At 40.8% G+C, this 17,404-nt stretch overlaps 1 protein-coding gene across 9 annotated transcripts in view; it reads right to left on the bottom strand.

Moving 5' to 3' along the window:
• Positions 1–17,404, bottom strand: part of MYOM1 (myomesin 1) — a 98,704-nt gene that overhangs the window by 5,756 nt on the left and 75,544 nt on the right. For all 9 annotated transcript variants that reach the window (XR_004644707.1, XM_034762701.1, XM_034762700.1 and 6 more), the window contains 8 exons: positions 15,539–15,652; positions 14,519–14,606; positions 13,638–13,676; positions 13,440–13,545; positions 11,709–11,872; positions 10,844–10,880; positions 10,487–10,509; positions 8,706–8,761 (listed from right to left, as the gene is read on the bottom strand). Coding sequence is in view for 8 of the 9 variants with exons in the window: in XM_034762701.1 (XP_034618592.1) it covers positions 8,706–8,761; positions 10,487–10,509; positions 10,844–10,880; positions 11,709–11,872; positions 13,440–13,545; positions 13,638–13,676; positions 14,519–14,606; positions 15,539–15,652 (627 nt within the window). In the remaining variant the exon portion in view is untranslated. The remainder of the gene's footprint in view (positions 1–8,705; positions 8,762–10,486; positions 10,510–10,843; positions 10,881–11,708; positions 11,873–13,439; positions 13,546–13,637; positions 13,677–14,518; positions 14,607–15,538; positions 15,653–17,404) is intronic.

Here is a 17,404-nt window from a genome sequence, read left to right as displayed (position 1 = left end):
TAAATAACAACAGTTGTTAATTGATTTTTTTGCATCCATTTGGATGAATAATTCCCTCAAAGTCCCCTCTTAGCTTCCTGCTATTAGACAATGGATACCCATAAGCATCCAAGATCAATAATTTCTGATGTAGTCTGATCTATCATGAAGGAAGAGAATGAACACAACTAATTAAAAAGCTCCATTAAAAACCTTCAGTATTTTATGGACCCTCTTCCCTTATGACCTTACCACAACCCCCTCTGCATTGCTTAATACAAAAATTAGACATTAGCAGCACCTGAATGTTAGGCCTTAAATGAAAATTTGAAGAACCATCTTCAAATTGGATGGATTTGTTCAGGTTAATTCTATAAGTGTACCAAAAATTAAAGGCAAATCTCCCTAAATATAATCAATGCTTAATCATTAAATGACCATGAATTAATCTCAAGTTTAAGAATGCCCTAAATTACATCCTGACTATTTCACAAACAGATCCAGTTGTTTTACAGACTCCCATAAAACTGCATAACATCTAACTGCTATTATTTTTATCTGAAATCAATACAGTTTTCAGGGCCAATTTCTGCCCTTGGATGCTCACACACATATTTCCCTTTGAACTTAATCGGAGCTAAGTCTGCATGAATGCTGAATTTGGTCCTAACATTAAGGCAGTATCTTCATTAGCAGAGGGCCAGTTGTTAGAAAGATCACCCTAACAGTTCAATAACTGCTGCAGGTTGGCAAATCTCTCTCCTGCACCAGTAGTCAGAGCTCCTTTAATTTTTCTCTCTCAATGACAACCCAGAAATACCCACAGGGAAGATATTCAGACATGTAAATGTGTAGCATGCCATTCACTTCAATACAAAGGATGAAACTGGTCCTTAATTATTAAAGAAAGTACTAAGTTAAAATAAAATTAACATACAAGCACTAAAAGAATGAAGGCTCTCACAGCTGGGGCATCTCCCGCCCCTTCCCTTTTGGGACATATAGGATCTCCAGGAGTGGAACCTTATTTGTCTCAGAATGTTGCCTTAAGTAAGAGCAGTTGCCTGGAAAGGAGGCTTAATGTGTCCTAAAAAATGTCATCCTGCTTAAGTTAGCTGCTACTTCTCCCACGAGATTCAAAGCCCCGGTGGCTTTTTCAAGCCCTACTCCTAATTGTAAATTTCACTCTTCCAATCACAATGCCATATGACTTATGTGACCAACTGCGACTAATAAATACAGCAATAAATATTCACAGCAGATTGTCAGGAATCAATTCATAGTAGAAAAAAACTTGCAAAATTACCTCTCATTGAATAAATTCAAATAACAAGTACATTTGCTGACCAACATTCCACAAGCAAAAAGAAAGGCTAAATAAGTCAAAACAATTATTCTGTGTGAATTAATGACTTCTCTCTCTACATCCCTGGTCCCCCCAGTCAGACGCAGGTGAGTACGCTGGGGTCTAGGATTCAGAATATGTCTAATTTTTTCTTCTTTGCTTAGGTTTTCCACTGTATGCAAATATTGCCCCTTCTCTTGAGTCAATGTATTGAATTCAGCTCACTAAAATGTTGTGAAAAGTAGTTAACTGGTGCTTGTGTTCAAGATAGTCACTTCAAAGGCTAACATCTCAAGCTGAAGTGTTAGCTTTAATTCTGAATACCCTGGATGTGTGTGTTGAGCTGAGAGTCAGGCTGTGGGTAAGGTCTGTTTCCTGGGGTTAAACATTTCCTCCTCTCCTTTTCCCCATTTTTTTAAATAATTAGCTTGTAAACAATTACAGTACAAATTCTTTCAAAGACAATATGCAGGAATCAAATAATAGATCATATATAAGACAATGTAAAAATAAAGTCCATCAAATCTTGTTTGAAAAGTCCATAAAAATGAACACTTCAGAGACAGTCAAGTGTAGAGAAGTATGGTTTAAGTGGGACTTAAATGGTGTGCAGACCTTATGCTGGCACGCTGCACTGAGGGGAATTTCATCTCTATGATGCTGAGCCCTCCAGGCAGAGCTTCAGCCCTAACATTCTGAACAGAAAAATCCATCATCTTAATATCAGTCTCACTGTTTCTTTTCCTACATCTGTAATATATTGCTTGCAATGTAAAATATTATTTAAAACAGTCTACAGTCAAATGTAGTTTGAAGGGTTTTATTCCAGAGAAAATCATCTCCTGTGAGATGATAGAAGTGGAATGTAGTGAAAAACCAGAATCAGCTTTCTGTTCCTCTAATTCAGTGGTTCTCAACCTTTTCAGTGCCTTTCAGGAGTCTGATTTGTCTTGAGTACCCCCACGTTTCACCTCACTTAAAATCTACTTGTTTACTAAATCAGGCAAAAAAATACAGAAGTGTCACAGGACCCTAATACTAAAGAATTGCTTACTTTCTCATTTTTACCATATAATTATAAAACAAATCAATTGGAATATAAATATTGTACTTACATTTCAGTGTTTATTATATAGAGCAGTATAAACAAGTAATTGTCTGTATGAAATTTTAGTTTGTACTGACTTCGCTGGTGCTTTTTATGTAGACAGTTGTAAAACTAGGCAAATATCTAGATGAGCTGATGTACCCCCAGAAGACCTTTGCGTACCCTGAGGGAATGCATACCTCTGGTTGAGAACCACATCTCTAAATTACCTGCTCCTAATGCAGATTCATCTAAAGGTGACTGTGGAAAGGATTTAAAATATTCCTGCCCCTGTTGTTAGCTCCAGTTAGAGTCATGGAAAGATCAATGGTAAAAAATATCCAATAGACCTCCCTCTTTCCCTTCCTGCCTCAGGAATAATGATGAAAGGTGAAAAAGAGATCCACCCATAAAATCAAGAAAAGGGAGATATTATTTTTTTCTATTTCCTCAAATGTAAAGTACTTCTTCATGGTGGACCTCACTGCAGAGGATTCCCAGAAACAATTAACAAAACTCCAAGACATTAAAAAGGGAACAAGAGGAAAAAATATATCCTTCCTCCTCCAAAAATATGTAATTTGGTGAGAACAGAGAAAAGGTAGACTCTGGGTGCCAGGTGGTCAAAGCCTGCTGAAATGGAGACCCTATCTGGTCTCCAGCAGCAGCCATGGTTGGAGAGTAAGTGGGGCTCTTAAACCTGTTCTCTTGGAGTCCTCTGGCATTAAATAAACATGTTTTTGATTGCAGAGATGTTTAAAAAGCTGAAGGAAAGGGAAAAACGCCCACATTATTCCTGGCTATTCATGGTCTCTGAATATGAACAGCTCAGCCACACCTGGTTTCATTCACTATTCAGTACTTCTATATCAGGGGTTCTCAAACGGGAGGTCGTGTCCCCTCAGGTGGTCACAACAGGGCTGCTCAGAGGGGGGTGGGCAATTTGCCCCAGGCCCCGGGCCCCGCAGGGGCCCCCATGAGAGCTTTTCGGGGTCCCTGGAGCAGGGTCCTTCACTCGCTCTAGGGGGCCCCGGAAAACTCTCACGAGGCCCGGGCCCCCGGAGCTTCTTCCACTCTGGGTCTTCGGCGGCAATTTGGCGGCGGGGGGTCCTTCCGCTCCAGGACCCGCCGCCAAAGTGCCATGAAGACCTGCGGCAGGGGGTCCTTCCACCCCGGGACCTGCCGCCGAAGAGCCGGGTCTTCGGCGGCAATTCGGCCGTGGGGGCCCCCCACTGCCGAAGACCCCAGGCCCCCATAATCCTCTGGGCGGCCCTGGGTCACAAGGTGGTTACACGGGGGTCATGAGCTATTAGCTCCCTGGGGCTGACAGCCCCAAGCCCCCATTAAATTAAATCCCCCCATTTTTAATTTATAAGAGGCTTGCTATGTGAAGGGGTCACCAATACAAAAAGTTTGAAAACCATTGTTCTATATTGTGTCCGCATTCTTTGACACATAAGGGATTAGTATTGAATTGTCCCTATTGTCATTGCAAGGTCCTAATGAGTTACTGTCAGTGACGCAGAGAACTGTATTGGATGCATCACTCAAACCCTAATGGTCTACAGTTGTGCCAATTTTTCCCTAACTGAGAGAAATGGCAGCACCAATAACCCTTTTCTCCTTCAAATTGTTTCTTAAAATAACTTCCCCTTTTGCTTAGCCTTATGTCACTGATCTGATCACTGGTGCTGTTTGTTCCCACTCTGATGCACCCACTTCTTTATTGTTTGTGTTCTGCCTACTTATGTGGAAAGATAATTCTTATATTTCAGTATGAAGATGGTAAGATCCCTGGTCATTTTAAAATCTTATGGGCGGGAGTTTCATTACAGCAGGCCTGCTGCTAAGGCCTGATCCTTTGTACCTAGCATTGCATCTATCTGTTTTAGACATTTTTGCCCTTGGGACAGGGACCTTATCAACATATGTGTTGGTAAAACACTATGCACACCTATGGCATTATAGAAATCAGTTATTATAATATGGGTCAAATCCTGAGGACTTTCTTCTAGTATCAGCTGCAAAATACTCTGGCCTGCTCCTGTTGGGGAGGGCAGCTTCCCCCTCCAAGGATCATTCCCTTTCTTCAGGGAACTCTCCATCACTCATGCTTGGCGCAATGAGGGGGAAGAAGGAAAGGACTAGAAACCCCCTCTGGATAGTTGGCAGGAGATTTTCATACCCTCAAGGAGACCAGGTGACCTATATTCCAGATTAGCAGAGCTCCTAACAGAAATTCAGATTACAAAACAGGATAAAAACTTTTGTTTTTAAAAAGTCACTCCTTACTCAGTTAACACACCCATGTAAATCACTGGAAGTTTTGCCCAAGTAAAAACAATGAGAATTTCAGATTTTGGCCCCTGCCATATATATATAACTTACAGTAGTACCCACTGCCAACTCAAATCCTCACCTGACGTGCTGTGATTTGAGATTTAGGCTTTTCAGATTACATTACAAGACTGAAAACCCATTTATGTATATCAGTGCAAACATCTTTGGCCATCTGGAACATTATCATATGCTGTTAAAACAAACATCAATTCATATATTCCACTACACACAATTCAATACAAAAATGCATGTAAATAACATTATGGTTATGTTTTTAAATTAAAGGCAAAATCTGCATACACCTGGAAATTCAAAGTCAAGGATGAAAAATCTGCTCCCCTCAGTTTATATGATTGCACTAGATGTAGCAGCTCTTATGTATACTGTGATAAAAGAACATCATAAGGCTCCTTGTAACTGCTACACCCTGCATTACCTCACTTTACATTTTAAAATGTCATTGAGGATTATAAGAGTTGCATGAATTACACACCAGGTATAAACAGATGCTCCCATCTCTCCAGAATACATACAAACGCTGGGGACAAATGGGCCACTCTCATCCCTACAAGTACTATTTGTTCCGTAGACAATTCGATCAATATGGAAGTAAGCAGTTACTGTAATGTCACTGTATATGGTAGACTGGAATGCCTTCAATGCATATAATTTCATTTTGGTGGGTTTTATTTTATTTTTCATTTTAAAACTTCCTGGCTCATGTTATAGGATGGTGACTAGCAAAATTATATTTTTTTAACCAAGTCTTTATTTCAGTTATATAATTACAATTGTACATCAGGTGTCAGTAAAAGGCTCTTTTGTACACTAGCTTCATTTCAAAATGGTCAGAACAATGTGTATTTGTATAATTGTGTTTTTTTAAAAGAAGAATAGATCCCTGTCTGTGATCCTGAATACCAAGATTCAACCTGGAGTGAATTCATACAATATTGAGACCATTGTTTCATTATGTATGTGCTGGAACACACTGAATTATATGGGCAAGATCATGAGCCTACAGGGCTAGATTAGGGCTAGCTCTGTATGAGGAGGCTGGGGTGAGAGAATGACATGAGCCTCCCCTATTCTGTCCTATTGCAGAGGTCAGAATCAATCCCAGTCTGTGTCTTCGTGGCTCACAAGCACCAGGGAACTCTAGATGCTATGCTATAGTATTAGTAGAGACTCTGCAGAGATGGGCTCAGAGCAGGACTATGGTATCAGCCACCAGCACTGATCTAACACAGGAGGAAGAATATATTGCACTACAGCAGTGTCAAACAAATGGGCTATGGGCTGGATCCAGACCTCATGACACACTCAGATTGTACAGAAACTAAGCTTTTCTTTTAAAAAACAAAACAACAAAAAACCAAAACCAAAAACAAAACAAAAAAGGAGAGAGAGAGAGTAAATTTCTAGCCCTTGTGACTGAAGAGATAATCTTCCAAATGTGAACTAAACATAAACCAATGGCATGTCTGCCCGAGTCTAAAGAGAACCTGAAACAATGAGTTAGCAGATGAACTCCTCTGTCCCCTATTAATGGTTTACGTGTCAGCTTTAAAGTCCAGCAATGACATTAAATGTCAGCATTGACTGATCGTTGTAGTGGATGGAACAGGCTAAGGGGTAAGAGTAAAGCTCTTAAGAGTTGGCAGTTGCTGTAGAATAGGAAATACAGGAATAAATAAAAGTTTAGTTACTACATAAAAATCTGTATTGTTCCCTTGATCTCTGGGTGAACCTCCCATTACCCTGCTCTAACATCAATTCCTTCCTTCATTGACAGAGCACAGAAGCTCCAGTTCATGACCAGCAAGCTTTCTGTGTTCCCTGTTTAGATCTCATGCAGGTGTATAGGGTGAAGTAATGAAGCAGGATAGGTATCTGAACTCAGCAAACGACAAACACAGCTACCTAGGCAAGAGAAAATGAGAGTTTTCTGAGGAGGCAAAGTACCACACCCATTTGCTAGAGGGCTGTAGCCCAAACTGAGATTTCTCTGAGCCTTTGTTTTATGTCAAAACTTTTGAACAAGACTTGGGCGGAGACTTTACTCTTGTTTCTGGACCCAGTCCACCAACTTAGATGACTACACAAATCCTGTACTATATTAATTGTAAAAGACTTTACAACTCTGTCTACACTTCTCATGAATAAAACAAGGTCTCTTAACATCCTATTGAATCCATAGTTGTTGGGCCAAAGATACTCATCTTGAGTGCTCTGAGTTTTTAGTAACATCCAGCCTTCCTCTATTCACAACATCTCAAATATCCTTGGTTTTAAGTAATGAATGTGCTAGGAGGCCTTTACAGCTCACTTTGCATAATTCCAACCAATCTTTATATATATATATATATATATATATCACTGCATTTTGCTTCTGAAAGCTCATACTTATCTGTATTGTTTTATTTCAACTCTTCTCTCGCAGAGAATTCTCAACTGATATAATCACCCAAGTCTTCCCACCACAATCGCATATCAGACTTTTCTCTTAGCAAAAGCAACTTTTCAGCTGAAAATTGGCAAATTCACTCACTTTCCTCCTGCCTTCTTCCCCACTCTGTTGCAGTTGAAAGAATTCTCTGTGAGAATGTCTGATTACTATAGCATTCCCTTCAACTACTAATCAACACCACATAAAATACTTATACCAATTCCACCTATGATGTCTCTGGCAGACAGTGGGAATTAAATGGCAAGATTTGGTTCCAAACACTGAGTGCTTGAGAGCTGCAACATCACAGGCATCAAAACTTTTATAGTGAGAGTGTTGCTGAGATGGTGCGGTCATGTGATCAGTATGTCTGACAATAGGATACCAAAGGCCGACTTTTATGGAGAATTGGACTGGAACTCATTTTCAGGGCCGATCAAGAGAACGTTACAAAGACACTCTCAAAGCCAGCGTCCAATCTTGCAATGTTGACCTCGACACCTGGGAGCTCTTAGCCCATGACAAGATCCATGGCGGCAGCTCTGCCACCTTGGACTGAAAGACTTTGAGAGCTCATGGATTGCTGCAATCAAGGAGAGATGTGTGAGGCATAAAGCTAAAAGCAGTGCACATTCATCTACACTTGTCTTCACCTGTGGCTCCTGCAGATAGGGTTGCAGGTCTGAAATTGGTCTTTGGTCTCATCTAAGGACCCACAATAAGTGACTGTAGCTCATCTGTCAAACTCAACAGTAGATTTAGCAACATCATCATCATCACTATAAATCCAGAGTAATTCCATTGACTTATAGACTCACAGACTAAGGTCAGAAGGGACCATTATGATCATCTAGTCTGACCTCCCGCATGATGCGGGCCACAAACGCTGACCCACTCCCAGAAGAATTCTCTCCCTTGACTCAGTTGTTGAAGTCCCCAAATCAAGATTTAAAGACTTCATTTGCTTTATCTCAAATTTACCCTAGTATAAAAGAGAAGAATTTCTCCTTTGTCTCTTAGGATGGTGAGGTAGGAGGTTGTGTAGGTTTCTACCACACTTTAGTTGCCAACTCTCCAGATCTGACTGGTGCCATGCCTTGAGGGACTACCATCATCCATACAGATTGACTGGCTGTCTTGGGTGTAAGGAATTCAGCATTACTCAATATCCCATAGAAAAATGCAACTGTGAAATCTCTGTGCATAATGTAAATTTTTAAAGATATGGTTGTCTCTGAATTTCCTAAGAAGTACACGGTTCACATTTTAGTCCTGACTGGCATGGTCATCTCACTTTTATCTTATGCTTAACAAATGAAACTGCCCCAAATACATAAACCTATCTGTCCAAGAAATTCAAATTATGTACAGATGATAGAGAATGAATAAATAATGCAGCAGATTTTTAAAATGGAACCTTTGAAATAATTCTTATGTTTTCCCCTTTTCTGCAAGATATAAAAGCTGCTCTGCTACAGTATAAAGCTATAGTTCATTTACTGCACCTTGCCTTCCTGGATGGTGACAACGTCGGGCAAACCTCCAAGTATCCGGGCACGATCTGAAAATACATGAGTGAAGTTTCCTTTAATGTCTGCAAAACTAACTCTGTCCCAGATTTCATTTCCCCTCTAGCGCTGTTCTTTTATCTTATTTTTGTACAAGTCTCTGGATATGCAAATGAAGAGAGTTATTCAGTATTCCTAGCACACCATTTATACATGTAAAATCATGTCACTCTGCTGCAAAAAGCAGACATCTTACTATCTGACTGTCAATCACCTCCTCAGAGAAATTAAAGTATGGGCCTTATCCTTACCTCCAGTGAATTCAGTTTGAGTTTTGAGTGCACAAAGAATATAGAATTGGGCCCAATGTTTCTAAGTTTCCAAGGTAAAAGTCTGGCAATTCAGAGTTTATGAAAAGAAATGAGTTGCAGCCCATAGAAGAGACTCAGAAACCAGTGAAGTTTAGCCTTCAGATGTAAATAAAAAGACAAATTCTGATCTCAATTCCACCAGTGTAAATCTGGAATAATTCCATTGACTTCAGTGGAATTCCTCTGGATTTATCCTGGTGTAAACAAAATCAGAATCTAGCCATTTGCTTTTAGTTTCAAAACCCTACTGCAATCCGATATAAGTAAAGTGACCCTAGCATGCACATTCTCTGCTGCAGCTGTTCAGGAACTGAAATTCAACCTTTGTTAGTAGTGAGGGAGCCATGAAGAGGCAGAAAGTGGCTACATGGAATGCTCCCCTTCAACATAGGTGCTCTTTGCCCTCTGTAAAATAGAGACTTTTTGGAGAAATGTGTTGAAGCCAGAGGTGGAAGGAGCAGGAGTTGGGAGCTAACCTATACCCAGGGGCGTGCCTTCTCCCCACTATCCATGTCAGAGTCAACGTACAGCTGAGGAACAACATCTAGGGGCAGCACGTTTACTGGTCCTGTCATACTAGTTTGGGTGTGTGTGGTGGTGGGGGCTGCAGCAGAGTTTGGAGAAGCTGGCCAGGATCTTTAGGGTTAGGGACTCCAAATGCTGCATACCAATTCCTCTCCACTGCCTTTTCAGACTCCAACTTTGCCTACACTATTTCTATGCTGGTCCCAATCACCTAGAGAGAGGGGAGACTTTGCTGAGATGTTGCATTAATCTGTTCCACCCCATGCACTTTTAAATAGAAGGGAAAGTGTGTAGAGCTTAATCTTTGTAATTAATTTATAATGGCTTTGTTAATTAAACTAATGATTAAATACTTTTCCCCCCTCCTTTTAAATTACTCTGTATTTTGTGTCTTCAGTATAATGCTATGATTGAGATTTTTAAATGCACAGATGTCAGGAAGCTCAAACCTCTGGTTCCCAGAGCACCTGTAACTTGGCCCAGTTATCCATTTGTAATATTTTTCATCGGCGCTTATGATGTGAAGCCATTTACCATGTAGGATAATTCAAAATCAACTAAATAATTTTCTTCAGACTTTCAAAAACAAAGTTACTTTTGTGTTGAGAGCAAGCATGAGAAATTTCAGCTCAAAAGGTAATTTTTAGGGAAAGTTATTTGGCTGTGAAAACAGAAGCTAAGACTGGAAAAAGTTAACACAACCATAATTATACGGTCACTAGCTGATTGTTATAATATTAGCGATCAAAGAGGTCACTTTTCCTGTTTCTCCTTGGTGTCGGGATAAACTAGTTTTATCAAATGCACACACCCATAGTCAGGAGGATAAAAGTAACTTCATAATCAGTTTATGGAGATCATTGTAAAAGAAAGCTCACTTACTTCTTTCTGCAACAGCAGCTTGTCTGTAGTTGAGGGAAACAAAAAGAAAATTCAGTTTTAGTTGAGATTAATTTAGGATGACTACCAAATGGCTAATCTTTCAGATTGCTTTAAATCACTTAAGGAAAACCTTTCTGCACAGTACATCACTTGATAATTCCACTTTTTCCTTATCAACAAAGACTCAAATCCTCATCCAATAGAAGTCAATGGCAAATCTCTCATTGACTTCAGTGGGACCAGGATTTGTCTCAAAGGATTTTTTTTAATGTTAAACAAAGTGAACATGAGAACAGTTTCTTGCTTTATTAGCAGCATGTTGTATTCAAAATAATACTTGTCATGAGTAATACTTACTTTAATCTTTGGAATTCAATACAGGCTTCATCAAAGGCTTTTAAAAGAGAAAAACTGATGTTAAAAGGTAGTTTTCACAGACCAGTAATCACAAGAAGGTAATTTACATTTTAAGATGTAGATTAAAATGTAATCAGTGTAAGAAAAATTAACATTTGCAGTCTTTGCTTTGATACCATACAAGACTTAAAATGACTAAAGGTTTAATTAAATGAAGTGGTCTGTAGGTAACTGAGGGCTGAATGTGATAATAATAATAAAAAATAATCAGTCTTTAAACTCACCAAGAGAGGCTAAGATTATCTCACTAAAGATACCTCAGGAACAAAACTGCAGTGTTCCAAATTAATTATAGCTTTCAGGATTAAAAAAAAAATCAATTTTTAACAAGTATTTTCATGCCCACTGCAAAGTTTCACTTCGATGCTCAGGTAACCAACTGAACAGCAAGATTTATTCCTGTTGTAGCTTCTCCATACGTTGTTTGATGTTGACAAACCCTTTCTCCCTTGAGTGAGAAGAAGGGACAAAAACTTTGCCAGAAACTGGGCAAAGGGTACAAATGGAAAACAATTATTTCACTAAATGTGATTCCCCCATCACCTGGAGCCCACAAACACGATGTGGAGTTGGGGCTTTGTGGGTAGAAATGGCTGTGGAAGGAAAGGTTGGACTTCGGGAGCAGCCTGTTTCTGGCACGTTCTCCTTAGGACTCAAGAGCCTTCTGGGTGGAAATCTATCCCAGAATGAATCCAAACACCATTAGCTTTCCCTCTACACCTTTAACCCCTGTTCTGAATGCTGGTGAAAGATATCGGCTCTGACAACTCTGAAGAATTAGCTATTTATAGTGGGACTCCTTTACCTTGTCCAGAAAGATCCAGCTTCCTTGTATGTGTAGTTTTACCATCAAAGAGCTCCATTATATATTTGCCCTTGTCCTGTGGAGTTGGCTCATTGATCTGTAACCAGATCTGCTCCCCAGTAACACCAGTCTTAACTCTGTCTGTATACTTAATCTTGGCATCACTGAAAAATAAAAAGCAACATTATACCTTCCTTTTTATCATATTATAAATGTGAATGACCTTTGTGGCCTCACTGGCTTTGTCTGCACTAGAGAATTTTTGCAAATGGTTCCTGTGGTGCTACGCTATGAATTCAAAATTTCAAACTTTTTAGACCAAATTCTGTCTGAAGAGTGTGTCATACTAGGAAAGCTGAGGACCAAAGTGGGGCACAGGATGGAATTTTTCTGTTCCAATTCTAGCTCTCCTCACAGCCCACCGAGAGGCTGTCACATGTGCCCTCCATGACCAGAGCTGCAGAGCTCAAGACCCAAGGATCGGTGGGGGAGATCCATGCGTTTCAGCATGTAACCCGAGAATGCATCCCACGTTCATATCTCTACCTCATCACATGTTGCTTCTGAATGAGGTGAAAAGGGGGGTTGTACAAGGGGCTATGAATGGCCAGGACATGAATAGATAACAAAGCTGCTTTTGTAGCAACAATATATTTCCATTTAGGGGGCAATTTGGTACAGTGCCAGAATTTGGTCCTTTAGGTAAATACATGCATACATTAGTATATCTCTTTCCACAAAAGTATCCATTTCCCAGCTTTCTAATCAAAGAGTTAATTACCCTAGACAAGGGAGGAAGCTCTTTGTCAAATCAGTCGCTCAATTTCTTTTTATCCTTAAACTAATGCCTTGGAATGTAACAGAGGGCCAGGGAGCAATTTACTAACCCTTGGTGAATTAATGTGATCGTTCTAACATAAAATTAGTTTCTAAAAATTAAACATGAGAGTGAGAGCAAGCAACAAATCTGCAGCATTTGATATTAGCTTCCAGTTTTCAAATGTGTAGGGACTCCTGGCAATGCAAAGTTGAAAGTAGAGATGGTACTAAGCAGATTTAAAATAATCCTCATCAGTCACTCCTTTGGATTTCCCAGTGCATCCTGTCTATTCTGGCTGAGATTTCAAAGCTGCCAGAGAGATTCTGATGCCCACGTGCCATTAATTTAAATGGGGTTTGAAAATTTCATTCTCTGTCTTGTTTTGGTTGGAAGCTCTCCAAGGCACATGTTGGAGTTTAATAGATAAGGGGTCTTATAAGGATGAAACCAGAAATATATATTGCACCTGTTAGTTCTGTAACCAGGGCCAGCTCCAGCATTTCTGCTGCCCCAAGCAAAAAAAAAAAAAAAAAAGCCACGATCGCGATCAGCGGCGGCAATTGGGGAAAAAAAAAAAAGCTGCAATCGGCGGCGGCAGTTCGGCGGCAGGTCCTTCGCTCCTAGAGGGAGTGAGGGACCTGCCGCCCCCGAATTGCCACAGGTGCCGCCCCTCTCCCTTGGCCGCCCCAAGCACCTTCTTGTTAAGCTGGTGCCTGGAGCCGGCCCTGTCTGTAACTGTACTGTACCTGCAATTTTGTAAAAAAGTATTCCATTGACTTCAATGGAGCTACGCATGATTACGTGGGAGTAAATGAAAGGAGAATGGGGCCCAGTATTTTAACATATCACTTCCTGTTGAATGTGTAAAACCAAAGAATTTGTAGACTGCTAGCAAGCTTTCATACACTTACTTGTGTAACCAGCTCACCATCAGATCTTCCAAGTAATAATTAACAAAAGAGAATAATCTGATACCCTCTGCTGTGCTCTGGATTTTCAGTTCTGTTGCAGATACAGCTGAAAGAAGAGCACATGTTTTATGCAACCCTACTGCCATTCATGAAGAAGCACAATGAGTCATTCGTCTGACAGGGGAATTAAATACTTACCAATCTTTCTGCACACTTCATTCATCAGATCTGCAAAAGCTGGGGAAACAAAATGCATAGTCTGAGACTCAGTGTCCACAGCTCAAACATACTCAGTAATAGGTTGAAAATTTGGCATGCAGTGTTATGACTCTAAAGCATTCCCTCTAAAGAGTTCCTAACAGAAATCTGATTTGCATTTTAAAATGTATCAGACCCTTATATTCCTCAGTTTCAAGCACAACAAAGCTAAGGAGTGTTTTCAGGCAGCTTGCCTATCTATTCCATGGTTTCAGCACCATGTTTAAACCCTTCACTGCTGAACAGGGCAACATTCTTTTTTTCTAAAGGTGACAGTATTCAACTGGAATTTTGGCCCTTCCATATCAATGTATTAAATACTGAGTATGAATTTTGCTCCATGTACGGGGCACAGTAAGTAGCAATGAAATCTATAAAATATAGAGAGTTCTATGACTAGAAGTACCCTTAAATAAATTATTGGCAAAACAGATTAATTAAAAAGTCTGTAAGTGCATCCCCATGGGAACCTAAAATATATCATATTAATAAAATGTTCTAGATCCACAACATTCTTCTACATTAATGGAATTACTTTTAGTATATGAGCACACAATTTGAAAACTGTTATAATTGGGAATACCCTCAACTGGGGTATCTGAGGAAATATTACAAATAATCTAATTAACAAAAGTATATTGGAATGCTCTGTTGCTGAAAAGTCACCATCAGGATGGTCTCATGGCATCTGTGATAACTTTTGATTTAGGAGCCTGTTTAATATGCAGGAGAAGCAAAAACCACTTGAAAAAGATACCGCAATTTGCCTATGCAAAACTCTATCCCAGTATGGGATAAATCATTCAGAATGTTGTCCTGACCTGCTTCCACAAGTTTCAGTTTGCTTTTGTCCTTTCCTCTGTCATCCTTCAGTATTACTTCATAATTACCAGCATCTTTCTTGGAAAACTATAAAGCAATAACAACAAACAGTAGCATTCAAAACAAGTTATTTCAGAGAGCAATATTGTTTCTGTCCTGGTGATTTATGTGGCTGGCAAAAAATATACATGGACACCAAATTTAACCTTCTATCTATATACTCTTTCTCACTAGGTATAGAATTTTGTTCCTTTTACAGTTTGGGAACTGAGGCACAGAGAAACTAAGGCTACATCTACATTACGGGGGGTGGGGGGGTCGATTTAAGATATGCAAATTCAGCTATGCGAATAGCGTAGCTGAATTCGACATATCGCAGCCGACATACCCCGCTGTAGGGACGGCGGCAAAATCGACCTCTGCGGCTTCCCGTTGACGGCGCTTACTCCCACCTCCGCTGGTGGAGTAAGAGCGTCGATTCGGGGATCAATTGTTGCGTCCCGATGGGACGCGATAAATCGATCCCCGAGAGGTCGATTTCTACCTGCCGATTCAGGCGGGTAGTGTAGACCCAGCCTAAGTGGCTTGTTCTAGAGCACACATGAAACCTGCAGCAGAACTAGGAACTGAACCAATATCTCATTAATTTTTGTGTAGTGCCTTAAGCACAAGACCAGGCTTCCTCTCGCTGATTGATAGGAGCACACATTACTGTTTAACCCTTTTCTAATGTAATCAGCACAGCAGTCTGATGTAATCCTCCAGCTCTTTAAACTGATTTAAAAGGGAAGTGTGAAGCTCTTTAGCTCTTTCTCACAGTTTCCTGAAAATCTGAATTCACAAGGATTTAAATAGAAATTTGCTGTAGCCAAAAAATAAATGCAAGGTAAGCTTTTTCTTTATAAACTATATCCCAGTTCCTATCTATAGTGGATATGTTGGAATATCAGATTAGATCACATCTATGAACTGAACTGAATACAGTGGATCTGTACATCAAAAAGCCAAGAGTCACTCACCTCTGATATCAGCAGAGTACATACGCCATCCTTAAAGTCATGCTCCTCATCCACCATTATCTCCCTTCCATCTTTGTACCAAACAATGTGCGTTTCCTTCTTAATATTAGCCACCTAAAACATATGAAAAGCACATCAGTATTATCCTATTATTTTATTATGGTGAATTGAGTGCTAGGTGTATCAGCTTATGTGAAAGGGGACACAGAATCCAGAACTTAACTGATTACAGGTGTAAGCAGAATCAGAATGGGCTCCACCCTGACATCTGGTGGTGAGCTGTGGAAAAGGACTTCAGGGGCTGATCTCATTTGCATGGGCACACCCACCCTGCCTAGCATGATGGGACTGCTTGCTCAAATGGTCACTTTGGCTGCTGTGGGATCCCCAGTCTCTTTGTTATTGGGGCAGGAGTAATAAAGGGTTGTTATCCTCATTATATGAATCAGGGACAGTAGAACTGTACTTGGCATTTTATGATGGGGGGACTTGCCCTCAACTAAGTAGCACTCGCTAGGGACATGGGTTCCAAAGCCTAGTGAATAGAGAAATGTGGGGGACAGATACGTGTATCTTGTAGTGTGGGGCCTAAACACCACTATTATTTTCTTCTATCTCCACTATGTAACAACAGAGCTAATTTTGATTCTATTAGGAGTCTTATTACATGCTACAGAGCTGAAGTCACTCATACCTGGGTTTAAGCATTTGACCTACTTTGAGCTAGTGGTGTACCAGCTAAAATTGCTGGTTGAGGGGGGGGCTGAAGACAAGTTGGTGAGTGGCTAGCAGGACAGCTAGTGGAGAGGAGTGGATAGGGGAGAGGTGCAGCTGGTGGAGAAGTGTGGCTGGGGAAACAGCTGGCAGTGAAGATTGTAGCAGAACTCCATGGAGAGGTATGGCAATCAGCAGTCAAACTGAGCAGTGGTGCATGTAAGATGCCCGCCCCCATATCTTCCCCCACTTCTACCCAGGCTGGGAGGTAAACTCTGCAGATGAACTTCTGAACTCGGGGTGGAGGGGTTGCACTGACCAAGGACAGAAACTGTGGGAGGGGTTGCTGGACTTAAGACCCTGAGGGGAAAAGGACACTGCCAAACTTACTTGGAGGTGGGTCTTTTGCTCATGGTTTGTGTTATGAATCCTGTTTGTGGTGTTTCCCCAACATAATGCCGCATTGTTTCCCTCCTTTATGAAAAGGCTTTTGCTATACTCAGACTCCGTGCTTGTGAGACGGGAAGTATTGCCTCTCAGAGGCGGCCAGGGGGGTGGTATGTAATTATCCCAGGTCACTGGGTGGGGGCTTGAGCCGGTTTGGGCATTCTGTTATTGAAACGGAACCCCTAAATACTGAACCCAGCCCTTGTTCCTGCCAACTCTGATGGGCAGAAGGGTTACACACGGGACAAAAAGTGAAAAACAGGGAGAGTGCTACAGGTCCCAGGGTCAAATGAGAGATCCAGGGGGAACACAGAGCAGGGAACCCTGAACAATCTCCACTGCTCTGAGAAGGAGTCAGCGAACACCACCCAGAGGAACTCTGCCCAAATCAGAGCAAAGAATAGGAACCAAAAAAAGGCTTTAGAGCATTCTGAGAGAGAGACCCCCTCCCACCCCGACACACACACATCTTGCTTGCTCCTCTTAGACTGAAGGATGGTTGACAGTGCTGGAGAACAAAGCCCTTTTATCCACTCCTGGATTGAGGAATAGGTTATTCAGTCTACTTGTTCATTATATTCTTGGCCTTTCTTCTGAGACGGCAAACAAGAGCATACTGTTTTTGTGGCATGTATGCACTAGGGACTGGACTGATATCACCGATGCATTTCAGAAAGGACAGAAGAGAGCTGCCAAATTATAACA

This window comes from Trachemys scripta, chromosome 2 (genome assembly GCF_013100865.1).
Source record: "Trachemys scripta elegans isolate TJP31775 chromosome 2, CAS_Tse_1.0, whole genome shotgun sequence".
Classification (NCBI taxonomy): domain Eukaryota; kingdom Metazoa; phylum Chordata; order Testudines; family Emydidae; genus Trachemys; species Trachemys scripta.
This window is presented reverse-complemented; position numbering and strand designations above follow the sequence as displayed.